The following is a 17,712-nucleotide window of genomic DNA, read 5'->3' on the forward strand; positions in this document are numbered from 1 at the left end:
TGTAGTTACTTACATACATTTTAGTTTGATGACCAGAATGAAATATATATATATATGCCTAAGCAACCAGCTGACCATTCAACTGGTAGCTGTGACACACACTGACCACCAGGTGGCAAATGCTCAATGTACAGGCATAGAAACATGGAACAGAGTGATGAATCTCAAAGGGAAGCCGGGAGTGGGGAGGGCAGGAAGAGATTAACCAGATTTTATATGCACACTAGTTGCCTGGTGCATGAATTTGTGCACTGGGGGGGGAGGTCTCTTGGCTTGGCCTGGCCTGTGGGGATCAGGTCAAAACTGGCAGTCTGACATTCCCCGAGAGGTCCTGAGTTGCAAGAGGGCGAAGGCCAGGCAGAGAGACTCCATCAGTGCATGAATCCATGCACCGGGCTACTACAATAGTATTAACATAATGAAGTTCTTTTTGTTTCTCTAAATATTATCAGGTATCATTCCTGAGGCTGAGGAGACATTTAATGTTTTTAATTTATTCCAATGTAGTCATTCAGCTCTGTACTATCTCTGTGACTTGATTTTTAATGTCCAACTACTTACAATAAGTGTCGAAAATTTCTGTGGCAGCTTCCAGAATTAGCTGCAGTTTACCAATCTGAAAATCAGAAATCAAGCTAACACCACAGTTAAGAGATTAGAGAATCAAGATTAGATAATCATTACACTGTCTCTGCTTCCAACTGTCATTAATAGCAATTCTTCTCTATTGTGAGAACTCATTGTGAGGTAACAGAATGAAGTTTGAGGTCCTTTTGAATTTTTAAGGGAAATTAATTTATTTTTGATGCAGATTTGTGTAACAAAGGAATGTATTTTACACATGCAGTGTTTAAATACGAACTGTTTGCAAGCATACTTTTCTTATTACAATATGTAAAACTCTGCTATTGATATATAAAACACAATTTTCTGTATTAAATTGGAACTTTCTATGGGGCGGGGCATAGATTATACCTAGAATGTAATGTCAGGATTTCTCAAAAGCCTTTATTAACTAACCTTTTATAATACAATTTTCAGGAGAAAAATGAGAAGGTTTCTCTCTTTCTATAAATGCAGACAAAATGTCCCAGAGACTTTCACAGCCTACTTTAAAATTTTTGATACTCAACTAGGAAAGAGTAAAAGAAAATGGACTGAAATCTATCATAGATTTGCATAAGTATGTGCTATTTCTGTGGCAGAGACTTGCCTATTGTTCTTCATTGGCCTCTATTCCTTTTTATTTTTTTTCCCCATAGTAATATAAGTTTTAGCTAGACACATTAAAATCCTTAATATACACCACATTTCCCACCTTCCAGTGCACCCACAGTCCATGTTACTATAATCTGGCCAATTGGAGAAAAGTAGAAGTCTCATGTAAATTTTTTGAGTAGGGAAGTGCATTCTTTAATAACTGACCATTATTAAAGAATGCACAGATACTAGCAAGGCAAGGGGAAAAACTAGGAAGCCAAGTAAGTGTCTAGGGTAGTAGTCTAATTTAATCCAGGGAAGAAATGATGGTTGCTAGAACTCGGTCTTAGTAGTAAAGATGTTCACCAAGTGTTAAGATTCAAAATATATTGTTATTCAATATTTTCTTTTGATTTAGGTGTAAGTTACTAGATTAAGAGTGGAATAAGTCATGACATCATAGTTTCTGAACCATTGTGATGCCACTTATTGAGAAAGACATGGGGATGAAAAAATCAACTGAGCCACACCAGGTCTATGTATTCAATATATTGATTATTAGGACATTATGTAATATTAAGTATACATCTATAATGTCAATATATAATATTGTATATGTATGGTGGAACTGAAAAAAATACTAGCTAAAATGTATTGAATAGTGATTAAACAAGAGGCACTACTCTGTAGATGTTGCATCACTTACTCCCTCGATCTTCAAAACAACCTTGAAGGATCAGTATATTACTCATTTTTCATTATGAAGAACTGAGCCTCACAACATCTGAGTGATGAAGTCAGCATTAAATATTAGGTTTTATAACACCATGTCTAGCATTAAAAAACAAACAACATTTCCATTACCCTAAAGTTACTACTAAGAAGAAAGACATGCTATATCAAATATGCACTAATATTAAAATGTAATCCTTAAAAATAAAAATCTGATATACACTTTAATCATAATATTATAATTAAATTGCATTTAACCCATGCATTAACATATTAAAAATATGCTATTTACTGACCTAATTTAACAAAGTAAAGGGGAAAATGTAAATAATCCATTAAGTGTATCTCTTTTTAATTAAAAATAGAACCATTTAAGTTGATTGATTATAAAATGCATCTTCTAAACTTGTTCTTTCCCTTCTTATATTTTTTATCCCATTTTCAACTATCATCTAAATGAGTAACTCAACATGACATATGAGGCATAATTCTAAGATGGGTTCCAAGACTTCTGTCCCCTCTCCTGAGTGTAGGTAGAATATTTGGCTATGGTGGAATAATGGCTCCCTCTATTAGTTTGCATTATACTAGTATACCAGTGGTGGTGGGACAGTCACTCCTGAGATTATGTTATAAGGAAACTGGAGCGGGAAGTAAAGTCAGAGAGATTTCTCCCTTTGAGCTGGAAGAAAGACAGACTGAGAATTGTCTTTGTGGGGAGGAACAATTAGGAGCCACAAACAGTCTATAAAAACTAAGCAAAGTTCCTGGTCAATACCTGGCAAAATAAGGACCATAATTGCATTGCTGCTAAGCAGTATTATTCCTGCAACAAGTGAACTTGGAATAGAACCCTGGCCTTAGGTTTAATCAAAGTACTAGTCAACACTTTTTGACTGCAGTTTTTGAGATCTTAGTTAAGATCCCAGCTGACACCTGCCCAGTCTTCTGACCTACAGAATGATGAAATTATTATGTATGCCATGTTTGTCCAATAACTAATGGCAATTTGTTATGAATCAATATAAAACAGATGGAAATTATAATTTTGTGGGTGGAAAACCCTTTAAATATCCCAATGAGAAACAAATGCACACCAAGCATGTCAAACCTGCCAGCCGAGTTTGATTATGTTTGGACATGGAAAGATACAATGAAATTTTGTATGAAGGATAGCTAGTGATGACTAGTGCCTGGAAGTTATGACCAAAAGAGCTCACTGTCAGAGATGTTTGTAAACTGAGGAATAAAGTTTTCCATGGGAAGCATCATGACAGAAGCAAAAGAACTGAGAAGTGCCTTCAAAGATGACTGAAAATCAAATAAATTATTATAAATTCAAATTAATATGAAGAAAACTACTTTGAAGGATTTCATTATTTTAACTATATATTTGGGAATATTATCATTAATTTAATAATTAGATTTTTTTTAAAAAAAAAAAGCAATATGGAGTCCTAACCAGTTTGGCTCAGTGGATAGAGCATTGGCCTGCAGACTGAAGGGTCCCAGGTTCAATCCTGGTCAGGGGCATGTTGGTTGTGGGCACATCCCCAGTTGGGGGTGTATAGGAGGCAGCTGATCAAAGTTTCTCTCTCATTGATGTTTCTAACTCTATTCCTCACCCTAACTCTCTGAAAAAAAAAAAAAAATCAATAAAATACATTATAAAAAAGAGAGCAATATGGAATGAATATTTAGTCACCTGAAATGCTAAAAGTACCACAAACAGTGCCTTGAGGTCAATTCACGTTTGGTTCCATGAGGAAGAACCAATATGTTGTTCAAAGAGTATTGTTAATTAACATTGCTTCCGATTAGATTCTTGCATTTCTATTGATTTTTTATCATCTACTTCCCATCTACTTTAGCCAATTATGGCCTTGCAGAAACTAAGATTATTCTCCCCCAACTATGGCCAACTGAAAAGCATACCCCCCCCCCCTTTCTCACTGTGGCAGTCCATTAAGTAAATATTAATGTCTTCCCACATTCATTAAGATTAAGGTTCACTTTTAATTTTTTTTTTATTTAGAGTATACAAAATCTAAATAATATATTTACAAGTTAACGTATCACACTACATAGAAAAGGTATATCCTTTTTTATTGAAATAGCGAAGACATTTTGTAAACTATGCTGTCTGATGTATATGGTGAAAATTCCTAAAAACTACATCTTAAAGCTGAGAATTGTGTAACAAGTACTGAAAATGGAATTTAATGGCATAATTACTTCTCCATGAAGATATATAATTTCCTCTAATACAGTAGGTATGTTTATTGAATCAAAATAATTGATACTTGTTATTATTCCTATGGAATTATTTCATTTGCATATTTTATTTTAGCTGTGTTTATTTTTTCCTGAAAGTAAATGTTACCCTATTAAATAGCATAATCCTATATAATAAAAGCCTAATATGCTTAGTGTCCAGTCATCTGTTCAGACGTTCAACCAATCAAAGCGTAATATGTTAATGATATGCTAAGGCTGCTCAACTACTCTCAATGATGTGCACTGACCACCAGTGGACAAATGATTCAACTTGTAGGTTAGCTTGCTGCTGGGTCCAGTCAATTGAAACTGGGCGAGATGAGCCAGACATGCCCTGGCTGGCCAACCTCCTGCATTCCTCCCCAGCCCCTATTGTGACTGGTGGAGTCCTCAGCCAGGCCTTTACCCTCTTGCAATCTGGGACCCCTAAGGAGATGTTGGAGAGCCGGTTTCAGCCCAATCCAGCAGGCCAGGCCAAGGGACCCCATTGGTACAGGGATTTGTACACTGGGCCTATAGTATTTTAATAAAGAAGAATCCATGTTAAGTTTAATTTTCTGTGATATATTATCATACTTAAAAACAAATAATAAAAATAAAATTAATTTTTCTAATGTGCCACATTTTGGTAGTAGGGAAATCAAGATAAATTCACACATTAATCTTTTGACCTATCTCATATTATGCTGTTTAAAAAAAAAAAAAAAAAAAAAAACTTCTATTTTTGTACTATCAATTATAACAACTTGTCCCAATGTATGGCCTTTGACTCTGTGAAACACAAAAAATTACATTTGACATATAATTAGAATATTGAATTAATCACTGTCTCAATTACACTTAATTCTAGCGTTCATATCAAAATGATAAATTATAGTAGTTGACAAATATGACACATTCAGCAACCTATATAAAAGAAGGAAATTCAATGTGAAATGAAATTACCTGCTAGGTTTAATCATTCTATTTCTGGAGAATAAAATACAACCTTGACTACCATCTCATCTTTTCCACATGAAGCACAAAGATTAAGTAGGTCATATATCACTGACTTTAGCAATTTTTCATTTTCAGCTTGTTTTTTTTTTTTCTTTTTTCTTTTTATGCTCTATGAGCATGAAATGCTGCCCTTGGCCAGCGGGGCCAGCTCGGAGGCCTCGCTCCATCACCTCCTCCCTCCCAATGCCCAGTCTGCTCCCTCAGGTGCAACCCTGGCTGCTGTGACGCCCCACCCCAGCGCTAGTAGCCTGGGAGGCAGTGTTGAGGCCTGTCTCCAGCAGGCTTTTCTGGCCTTTCATTGCTACCTCCTGGTGCAGCAGCCTATATTCACCTTCAGTCATCTCCACCAGGCCTAGGCCAAAGGGTTCCCTCTCCACCTCCAGGCTGGGGAAGAGCCAGCAGTCACCACTCTGCAGGGTCTTCAGCAGCACAACTTGGATCTCCTCACAGGGCATCTCAGAACCAAGAGACAGATGGTCAGACTGGGTGCAGACTGAAGACTCACACCTGTCCTGGAAGAGTGTCATGCACAGAGAACCCGCACCCAATCTGGCAAATTTCCTAACCAGGTTTAATTTGCAGAATCTTCTTTGCAGTTCCAGGTTACATGCATGCCAGGTCCCTGGTTCTCTGGCTCTCCTGAGCAGGGGTGTGGAGGTGAGCAGGGCAGGCTTGGCCCTGCTTGTTTATTTAACCCTTTCCCCGACCTGAGGAGCAAAAGGGGAGGCTGGGTCTGCTCAGGCCTCCCATCACCTCCCTCTGGGGTCAGACCTGTGACCGGACGCATATTTCAGACGAGTCTGTCACTGTGAAAATACACATTCCACTGCAAGAACAGGGTCAAGCCAGAACGAAAAAGCGATCCCAAGCTCATTAAATTTGCTTAAAGACAGCCTCCCACTCTCTCCCCCTGAAAGACGTGGGCTGGGAATGGCACAGGGGTCAGCCTGTAAAATGTGCAGGAGCTAACAGGGAGCATTATTTAGAGGAGAAAAAATATGCACCAGGACTCAGCCATGTTTTCAAATAACTATAACGAATTTCACCAGTGCACTTGCAAAGTTTATAAAAAATATCCATATTTCTTCCTTAGACTCTAGTTACCAGTGTGACAACTAATATAATAGTGATTGTATTATTAATGCCTGTGGTTAAGCTGTCTAAGGCAGATTGTATGCATTTCCCTTGTCAACTCTATGGTAGTTAATAAAATAAAACACACCCATCACATTTGTGTTTAGGGAACAAGGAACTGAACACACCACTGGTTTGTTTTTCTATTAGAATAAATGGCAGGCAGCCACATCTGAATGGCCCTGAGTAGGGCTCTTCCAGATGCAAAGGAACTTTCTGGACTCTGGGCACAATTCATCAGCACCAGCGCTGGGCTGAGATCTGGCATCTACCATGTTCACAAATGAAACTTTTGTGATGATATTGAGGATCATTCCACTGATCTTCCTAGGAAAAGGGGTGTTTAATTTCACTAATATTAACATGAAGAAGTTAAGACATCTACAAATAGGTGACTACTTCCATAAATAGAACAATGGGATAAGCTGTGAAGAGCCCAGACAAACTATGTAAGGTGATGTATACCACAGAAGGAAAACTTTATTATCCTTTTCCAAGCCCTTGCTATGAAAAGAACAGTCCCCTAGATGTTGGGGCTGTGACATGGCAAATAAAGTAAACTGGCTGTGCAGGCCACCTGCCTGAAGAATTACACCTTCATAGTCAAACATGTCTACTTAACTCCAGTGACTCTGATTCTTCATAGACACCCATCATCAAAATACCGTGTTTGTTTTGTGTTGTTTTTCTGAGGTTTCTCGGGATCATGAAACAATGGTGCAAGTTTGGTTCAGCAGAATTTTGCGATTGAATGTAGCTTTAACTTTCTGGAAAAAAGGAATTATAAGTGAACTTGTAGCTTGTTTTGGTGAAGATAGAAGACCTTGGAGTGGGGTTGGTGGCCTTTTTCTACTGACCAATAATTTACAGAAGACATTACACAGCACCTTGCTGAAGTATATACTTATTGTCTCTAGTAAAGACACCATTTAAAAAAAAAATTTAAGAGTGTATAGTAGTTGCTTTAAAAGGTGGTCATCAGAACTATCATCCCAAATAGAAATTGCAAATGATGAAAATATTCACATTTTAAAACAACCATTAAGCGATTGTAGGAACAAGAAAACCATCTAACTTTGGTTCCAGAATACTGATAATATAGCTAAGGACGTAGGTGCTTACTTATTACGGTTGCATTGAGAGACTTCATTAATTAAAGAGCATTTGGTTATACAAAGCATCCCTGAACTACTTGATTTTTAAAAAAAAAATGCCTCATAATAAAATGGCAAATTGTGGAAGAAATCAAAACCCTTTTTTTATATATATAGCCACATAATAAAAACACTAACAAAACTGTAACAATCTGCTTTATATTTAAGTGAAAAATTATCTGAAAGAAACAACTTCAATGAGGTGAAGATGCCCTATGAAGATTGTTCACTTGGATGCATTTCTATTTATATGGTTATTTGGTAACATTGTCTAAAAATACTGGATCTTAATTCAATCCTGAATAAGAAAATACCTTACATTATGAAGAAAAAAATAAGAAAACATTACTAGAAACCACAAAGATGAATCATTACTTTTTTAAAGATTGTATTTTATAAGAAAACACTCAAATGCATGTAACTATTTTCTTATGTTGAAAAGACTTTGAAACTTCAAAACATCATAGCAAATAATCAATTCTAAACTAAATACAAGACATTGTTGGGGGGACTAGAAATCTGAATCTGTGCCAGTAACCTGCCTTCTAATGCACACTCTTGCTAGCCAAAAATTAACTCCATTGATGCCTTTCCTGCCTTGCAGAACCTATTTCCCAGAATACTCCCTTTTTGCAGAGGCCATAAAACATGAACCATATACAAACCCTAAGGGGTTATATGCAGGAAGCCAATTCTAGCATGTCATAATTGCAAGAGTTTCATCACAAGGTTGATGCAACTTGGGGACTCAACCAGGGCTAAGTCACATATTATCACTTGTTGGAAATGGCCAAAGGCATTTTCCCAAACCTGAAAAGGATGCATTAAATTGATTGTTTGCTGCCAGACAGCTCAAGGGCATCTTAATCTACATGTTATTGCCTCCTACTGGCCAAATACCTGAACAGCCATAGGCTATTCCCCAATCTGACAATAGACTCTGTTATATCTCCACCTTGCCTTAGGCCATTTTTTGTTAATAAGAGGTGCCTAGACAAGGAGAACTTGGTTTCTTTAACCAAGCTCCTCTGCATACCCACCCCCATATGCCTTTCAAAATTATGCTTCATCTCTGGACTCTTATTTAATTTACGCACAGCCCCTTCTCCAGATTCCTGAACCCTTCTGGATGCCAGATCAAGATCACTGGCTTTAAATGTCACCCAACATCCAAAATTAGTTATCAGCGCTGGCGCCAGGCCAGACCTTTGGGTGTAATCTCACATCCTCCATCCCAACACATGGAACATTTCACAAAGCCCTCAAAAGGTCCAGAAGCCTGATCCATATTTGGGGGACAAAGAAACCAAAGGGTATAAAGGATAAGCTTCCTCCATATTCATTCACTCGGGGATTTGGAGAACTGACCCCCTGAGTCAATGTACTGGTAAACCTGAAACATCTGAAAATAAATTGGTTTTTCCTGAATCTCTGAGTACTCCCTGTGTATTTTTCCATCTCCTGGTAAATTCTGTAACAGAACTTTTTGTCCACACTGAGATACTGTGCATACAAAATGCCTTAATCATTAATAAGTCAAGGTGTGTGAAGCCAATATCAATTTTAAAAATTAAACCAACTATGCTTCTGGCATGAATAAAGCATGGAATTAAATCAGGGGTTTCCATTCATGTGAAAGGTTATTGTTAAAACTTATTCCACACCATTTATAAAATGTGTGAATATTTTTAATATTCTGGCTTAAAGACTTTAAGGAAAAGGCTGATTTGCGTCATTCTCTGGATTGGGATTTTGACTACTTCCAATTGTTTAAATTGAAGACAAGATACTCATGATTTAGCAAGAAGGCCACTGTAGAATTAGGATGTTTCAACTCCTAAGTAGGCTGCGTCTATGGAACCCAAAAGGCAAAAGACTTGAACTTGATCAAGAAGCAAGAAAGAAAAGTGTTCGCATGTATGATATCTCCTTGCACTGTCTTTTAAAAAAATATTTCTCATTTATTCATAAAAGTGTTTAAGATGAAGATTCATTTACTTCTTTTATGAATCTAACCTGCCTTTACTGCCAGCAAACTACGTATATAATTTTATTTTAAATTTATCTTCTCACAATTCAACTATCTTGCCAGAAGCATAATTCACTTGATTCTAAATTGTAAGCTCTTCATTAAATTTCATACTTCAGTTTAAATTGTTAAAGCTTAGGAATTGAAATTAACCCCTGAAATTAAAATCACTAAAATGATTTGTTGTTTTTCAAAGATAAACATTTAATAAACATGTGTGACAGAAAGCTGAGTAGAATAGCAAATAGTATAAATATCCTTTTGTATGTCAATTACTTCAGAAGGACAAACAGCCCTAGCCAGTTTGGTTCAGTGGATAGAGCGTGGACCTCCAGACTAAAGGGATACAGGTTCGATTCTGGCCAAGGGCACATGCCTGGGCGACAGGCTCCATCCCTAGTTGGGAGGTATGCAGGAGGCATCTGATCAATGATTCTCTCTCATCATTGATGTTTCTATCTCTCTCCCTCTCTGAAATCAATAAATGATTTAATTAATTAATTTAAAAGGACAAATAATACAGAGGTCACATATTACATACAAAAATATGTTGCAGTTTTTGTAATACATATTATTTCAATACACAACACTTTAAGTAATTTTTATTTTTGTATTGCTCTTTCATACTAAATTGTATGTGGTTATATCCATTTAACTATAAATGGAATTATGGTTATAGCTATATATAAAAATAAGTCTCCTAAATGTATACAATTTACCGTGTTTCCCCGTAAATAAGACATCCTCCGAAAATAAGACCTACTTACAGGTTTCCTTCTGAGTGAAATATAAGGCGTCCCCCGAAAATAAGGCCCCCCTAGGCTCTGTCTCAGAATGCTATTGCTAAACATGAGAGATTTGGTCCACTGATTCTGAAAGAAATGGAGTTACAAGAAATTCACCAGGAGATTCAGGAATTGGATTGTTATGATGATGTTCCAGAAGATGATGACATGATTGTCATTGAATAAATGAGTAAATTCTTGATGCTGTAAGATTCAGTTTGTCTGGTTTGTGTTGACAACTACCGTACTAGCGTACCATATACAGGTAATAAATTTCCTTTATTTTCATTTAACAATAAATGTGTACCGTATTCTTCTTCATGGAAAAATAAGACATCCCCTGAAAATAAGACCTAGCGCATCTTTGAGAGCAAAAATTAATATAAGACGTGGTCTTATTTTCGGGGAAACAGGGTACATTTATAGGGCATTTAAACATATTTTTACATTAAGGTTATTGCTTTGTTAAATCCTTGCTCATTGCAATTTTTAAGAAATTTTCAGTGTGAGAAAAATTCATATAAAATATTTAGCACTGTGATTGGCTGAAAAGCAATTACTCATTAAGTGATATCTAACAGTAACAGTGTCATTAGCCAGATAATTCTAATGCATGTGGTCCAGTGTTGGCATTTTGAAAAACAGAGATAAATGCACACATATCACTAATAAATAGCATTTTCATAAATCCTAATCCATAAGAACAAAGTCTTGGGAAAGTTTTTTTAAAATGAAGAAAATAATACATTATTATGTAGAGGGGGTTGAAAAGAAAATAAATGAGATTCAGACATTAGGATCATCTTGAAATAAAAAAAGGGATACAAGGGTAAATGTAGAGAAAATGTTTAGAGGATTAATTTTACTGCAGCATGGGTAGGGTAGAGTTGTAGTGTGATATAACTGTAGATGGTAACCTGGATCCAAATGTGAGGGTTGAGCTGAGTATTGAAGAACAGGCTTGATTCAAGAGTCTGTTCCTTGCTTCTATTCATGTCTCTAGATCTATTTTGCTCATCAGTTTATTTTGTTCTGCAAGGGTGGAAAGGTGCGTGGGAAGAGATCAACCAAAGAACTTGGATGCAAATATGCATAACACATGGACACAGACATAGGGGGGTGAAAGTCTGGAGCAGGGGCTGGGGAGTGGCTAGAAAGGGTCAATGAGAGAGAAAAAGAGGGACATATGCAATACTTTCAACAATAAATTTTTTAAAAAGAAAGGACAGCCTTTGGAATTTGAAACTAAGTGTTGATGTCACAATTAATATACCTGTTGGCTTTTATAGCGCCTTTGACCCTGGTTAAATAATGGACGCTTATAGCTGTGCCCTCTGTAAAGCGTTACACAGAGTTGTGCCTGGTGCAGTAGGACAAAGGAAGACCACCAACCCCTGCTCCAGAAAAAACATCTCTGGAACCTGTCCATATGTTAACATGTTATGCTACATGGCAAGAAGGATTTTTCAGATATAATAAAGTTAGTCTTGATTACTCGGGTAACCTCATGTAATTAAATAGACCATTAACAGCTGAGAAATACTCCCAGCTGAAGTCAGATATGTAGAGGGGCACAAAGGAGAAAATAGCAGAGAGATGTATCTTGAGAGGAAGGCAGGGAAAGAGACTCAGTACGTATTCCAGTGTTGGCTGTCAGATGTAGGACTCACGGAAGAGAGTGTAAGGAAGAGAGAGGCCTACAGCAGCCATCAGCAATAGATTCTTTACCGAGTCCTCTGACAAGAGCTCAACAAGCTGACATTTTTATTTCAACCTTTGAGACCCTGAGCAGAGTAACTGGCAGAGATCAAGCAGGACTTCTTATCTACAGGGTGTGAGATAATATATGTCCATTGTTTTAAGCTGCCAAATCCGTGGCCATTTGTTATGATAGCAATATAAGACTAATAGACATAGTGAAAGATATCCATCGCAAATCAATACCTGAAGATTCTGCAGCATGAGAGCCAATCCTTCGGTTCTACCTGGATGCCGAGTACCTTATATTTTAAGTCAGGAACAACCACACATACATTTAAATGTCCCAAAAACATATGAGTCCATTTCACTGAAGCACAAATGTCAGGCAGAAATTTAATGTTGCTTATGTAGAAACAATGGGGAGCCTTAAAAAATATATCTTAGTGTATTTCATATAACTTGACAGTCAAACCAGAAAACACAGCAATAACATAAGTCATCTTCCAAGTTGCTACATTTTCAGCATACTTATTACTCACCGAAATAATAAACTAACCTAAAATATCTTTATATGTACATGCACAGAAACAGATTTTCCAGTAAGGAGTCTTTAATAGAAAAACTATTGCATTACTAACTCAATGTTGCTAAAATTACATTACTTAAAATTAAACCTTTGTGTTTTCAAACTATGAATTAAGTTGCTAAGATAAAAAATATTCAACTGTGGTAAAAAAACAAACAAACAAAAAAACACCTTAAAATAATGATTCTTACTATCATAAATGGAGGAAATGAAGTGTTGAGATGCATCCTCCATTGCTAGACTAAAGTTCAATAATGTATTAGGTACAAAATAGCGCTGAACACTGCTGCAAAAGGAGCATTATTTGAGATGGGAAAAAGACAAAACACTTTTACTCAATTGTTTACTAGAAGGTATTTTGTTTTCTAATGAGAAAGGTAGCACTAGATGAAACATTCAGTTTAAAATCTGCCCCACATGCAAACTCCAAACCTTTATCCTAAAGCAATACCATTTTATATAAGGTTGTTTTTTAGTGTGTTTTTGAAACATATCATATTTTGAATGATCATGTGGTTTAGCGAGTAACCACCCCTGCTACTATGTTTTTGTACTTATGACAATATTAGATCTGGTGTGATATAATCCTGGGGAGGTGGGCTGAAGTCTGATCTGCTATTTCTATGAGTAAAGCAGGGGCTGTTACCCAAAGTAGGTGTAAATTTTATTGTCACATCGCATATGGAAGAAATTACAAGTCCATGACCTCTATCAGAAAGCCTCAGGAATAGATTATTTTGCCATTAGAATACTTACACATTTTTAAAAAGGAAAACATTCTATAGATTGTTTTTAAAACATTCAAAGATTCTATACATGTTTAACACCTTCAACAGAGCCTGGGTTACCACCCCATTATCAAACAATATTTCTGTAGTGAACACGTAAATTCCCACACTAGGTGAGATCAATCAAGATGATGTGTCCTCCAATCAGTACAAGTCATGTTTTGATGCCAAATGAACGTGTACCAAACTTCTAGATTAACATCTTCAGCATCAAGACCTTTTTCATTTTCCTCTTTGTTGTTAAGGGATTCTAGATCTCTGGGTTTGGAAAGGTTGGTTTAAAACAGCAAATGTTATCTCTTATGTCTTGGTGGGATTTTTTTTTTCTTGACTTGAACTTGCAGAGAAGACAGATTACTGGTTTGATATTTGGCAGAGAGGCAAAGCTCAGAGGAGGGCAGAATGGAGGATGCATCTCAACACTTCATTTCCTCCATTTGTCAAATAATTTATTGTCCTAATTGTTAAAAATGTAGGTGAAAACGGGAAATATTTAGTGAAATTTAATACTGAATCTCTCACCCGGCCCAGTTTCCCTTAAACTCTCATATTTTATTGCTTTTGTTTATCTCTAATCACTATAGTAATTTCATGGTCTTCCTAAGATTTCAGGGAAAGATGGTTCTATGTCTAGGCATACTACTAGGAAGCATTAATACCCATCCATTTCAGCATTTTATTATACATTAATGGTGAATAACAAAGTGACCCGAATTTGAGGGAACAGGATAAACTGCATCTTTCTTCCGGGTGATGCTTCCATTTCCACCCTGGAGAATTTCTTTATGACTACGTTAGGCTCTGCTGTGGTCCTTTTGTATTACATCACTTACCTTCATAGTATACTTTAAACCCGTGAGCACTCACTGCAAAATCACTCGTCAAACGTAGCGAGAACACAGATTTGGTGCTTGTTACTGGCGGTGGCAGATGGAATCCTGTTAACCTAAAGACATAAAGGAATTAATTGTTAGTTTCTCAGACATTTTACCCAATACTGTACAAAGAGCATTAAAGTAATTTCATCATATTCCCAAGCTTTGTATAAGTATGTATGTACATATACAATATGTCTATACCTATGTATGAATTTATGACAACTAGATCTCACTTATCAAAAACAATTACTGTATATATAAATATAAAAATTTATTATTTTCTTATGAACATGTACACATTAATGTTTATTGTATCTATTATATTCATCATCTATATGGAAATATTAATTCAAACTTTGGGAAATGAATTGTGAGAGTATGTGTTTGTGAATATTTTCTACTGCTGATTTTAATAACTGAGCATTTACAATTTTGTCAAATAATTTATTGTCCTAATTGTTAAAAATGTAGGTGAAAACGGGAAATATTTAGTGAAATTTAATTCTGAAATAAGAGATGTGCTCTAATTATGAAATATTGAAACTGAAATTTCTAAAAATGAGAAATGATTTTGTTTTTATCAGATTCTAAAATTCCATTAAGTTCTATTACATTTCATTACATTTTGGTTAATATCGCATATGCTTACTTAACAAATATTTACCATCTTACTCATAATTTATCACTTAACTGGTGAAAACTTTATTGCATAAAATTACAAGCTCAATTATATACAAGGTAATTTACAATTGACACTTCCAAAAGAAAATTTGTTTTTTAATTTTTCATGGAATATAATGTTCCTAAAACAAATGAAGATACATAATTTTTAATTCTATGAATTGCTTTTTCTCATTTTATTATGTAAAATTACATGCAATATAATTATATTTTTACTAGAGGCCCGGTGCATGAAAATTCATGCACTGGAGGGGGTTTCCCCTCAGTGCAGTCTGTCCCTTCTCACAGTCTGGGAACACTCAAAGGCAGGAGGCGATGTTCGTATCACACCTCTGCTGCTGCCACTGCACACAGCGCAAACTTTGGCCGGCTCGGGTGCCTTATCCATATAGAAGAGTACATAAATCAAAAGTATATGTACTGCTGAATTATCACAAATTAAATATATTTCAGATAAAAAATAAATAAAATATTGTGCCTGGTCATTATGGCTCAGTGGTTGAGTGTCGACCTAGGAACCGGGAGGTCATGGTTCAATTCCCAATTAGGGTCCCTGCCTGGCTTATGGGCTCCATCCCCAGGAAGGGGCATGGAAGAGACAGCTGACCAATGTTTCCTGTCATTGATGTTTCTATTTCACTCTCACTCTCCCTTCCTCTCCGAAATCAACAAAAATATAATTTTTAAATATTGCAAGGAATATTGAGTACTTGCTAACATTCCTTCCCATTTGTTACTATCTCACTCCTCTCCAAAGATGATCATTATCATAAATTCTATAAAACAAATTAGTTATTCATGTCTTAGAGCTTTATATAAATGAAATTATACAATAAAATTATTTTGCATATGTCTTTTTTGACTCAACATTATGTTTGTACTTTTATAGTCTTACTATGGAATTTAACTTTCATGGCTATATAGGATTACACTTTATGAAAATGCTTTAATTAATTTATCTATTCTGCTGTTGGTGGGATATTTTTACAGCTAGGTCTTTTATGAATAATACTGCCATAAAAATTACTATAATTTTATTAGCATATGTCATATTTCTACATATCCACTAGTGAAATTGCAGGGTCATTGGGTAACTAATTAGCTGTTAAATATTTTTATAGATATTTTTCAACTTTATTTCTTAATAAACTGGTGTCAACATAAAATAGTTCCCACTGTGACTAAGTTCAAATCTTGAGAAGAAGAAAATACCCCTAGATTATCTGGATGGGCCCAAAGCAGTAATCCCCAGGGTCCTTATTACAGAGAGGCAGGCAGGTCAAAGGAAGAGAAGGAGATATGATAAAGGAAGCAGAGGTCCAGTGTCATTACTGGCTTGAAGATGGAAGGGGACCACAAGTCAAAGAATGACAAGCAGCCTCTACAAACTGGAAGAGGCAACAGACAGATTCACTCCTAGAATATCCAGGAAAAAAATGCAGCCATGCTGATGCCTTGATTTCAGCCAAAACTTATTTTGGATTTCAGCCTTCAGTCTTCAGGATAATAAATTTATGTTGTTTAAGGCACTAAGTTTGTGGGAATTTTTGGCAGCAGCAATAAGAAACCAATGAAAGCTCTTTCCGGGGGGGGGGGGGGGGGGGAGGGCTCTTTAATATAATTTTTAAGCTTCTAAAATATTAGCTTATGCAATAATTGAAAATAGAAGTCACATGAAACCTCATGAACACTGAGTCCCATGTTGATGTTGTACATACAGCACAAGCAGATGCAGAGCCCATTAGTGTAAAACTTATTTGCTATTACTTTAAAACATCTCTCTATGTAGGTAAAACATTCAATTGTATACTCATATTAGAGGATACAAGAAACGGAAAATTAAACAACTTGATCAAATTCACAACAGAGTCATGTCTAAGTCTGTAACTTATTGTGTCCCATTTTCTAGTGAAAACCCTGTTCATTCTCTTTATCTTTGGCACATTAATTAAATAAAAAGCCCTAACTGGTTTTTAACAGTGGATAGAGCATTGGCCTGTGGGCTGAAGGGTTCTGGATTTAATTCCAGTCAAGGGCATGTACCTTAGTTGAGGTCACATTCCCAGTAGGGAGTGTGCAGGAGGCAGCTGATTGATGTTTCTCTCTAATTGATATTTCTAACTCTCTATCCCTCTCCCTTCATCTCTGTAAAAAGTCAATAAAATATAGATCTTTTTTTAAAAATAATAAGTTTAACTTTTAATGTACACATAAACATAAAAATTATTTCATATGCAATCTCAGATTTTTATACTCACTTCGATATGTTCAATAATTAAATGTTTTTAGACATCATTTAGAAGATTTTTACTATTAAATTCTCCAAGATAATAGAGAGGATAATCTGAAGATGATTTTCTTTTCCTTTTTTTAAAATCTAGTTTTCTGAAGTTATCTTTACGGTAAATAACCAGCTTTACTGTCTTATATATTGGGATTTTTTTTATTTCAGTAAATAAGGGAAGATTTATGCTTTTAAACTTATTTTTAATAGTTGTAGCCTTATGAGGATTTGCTCATTTTTTACTCCCTCCTGTAGCTTAATTTGAAAATAAGCTCTTTCAGTTATGAATTCCTTTAGTTACATTTTTTACAAGTCTCCATATTACAATTTAATATTTACGGGTATGACTATTTACTAAGCATGTCTCTTTCTCCTTTGGACATGAAGTTTTGTGAATTCAATGCTTACAACTAACTAGTTTATAACCAATGCTTTCATGAAATGCATACTTGTGAAAGGTCCTCCATAGATAACAGTAAATTAA

General features: G+C 35.7%; 1 protein-coding gene and 1 pseudogene across 1 annotated transcript in view; one reads left to right on the forward strand and one right to left on the reverse strand.

The window, feature by feature from the left end:
- Window positions 1–17,712, reverse strand: part of CSMD3 (CUB and Sushi multiple domains 3) — a 779,390-nt gene that overhangs the window by 652,424 nt on the left and 109,254 nt on the right. The window contains exon 3 of the mRNA XM_036436812.2: window positions 14,219–14,331. Within this exon, the coding sequence (XP_036292705.1) occupies window positions 14,219–14,331 (113 nt within the window). The remainder of the gene's footprint in view (window positions 1–14,218; window positions 14,332–17,712) is intronic.
- Window positions 6,519–7,482, forward strand: LOC118718538 (annotated as a pseudogene).

Source organism: Pipistrellus kuhlii, unplaced genomic scaffold, assembly GCF_014108245.1.
Source record: "Pipistrellus kuhlii isolate mPipKuh1 unplaced genomic scaffold, mPipKuh1.p scaffold_m20_p_14, whole genome shotgun sequence".
Taxonomy (NCBI): domain Eukaryota; kingdom Metazoa; phylum Chordata; class Mammalia; order Chiroptera; family Vespertilionidae; genus Pipistrellus; species Pipistrellus kuhlii.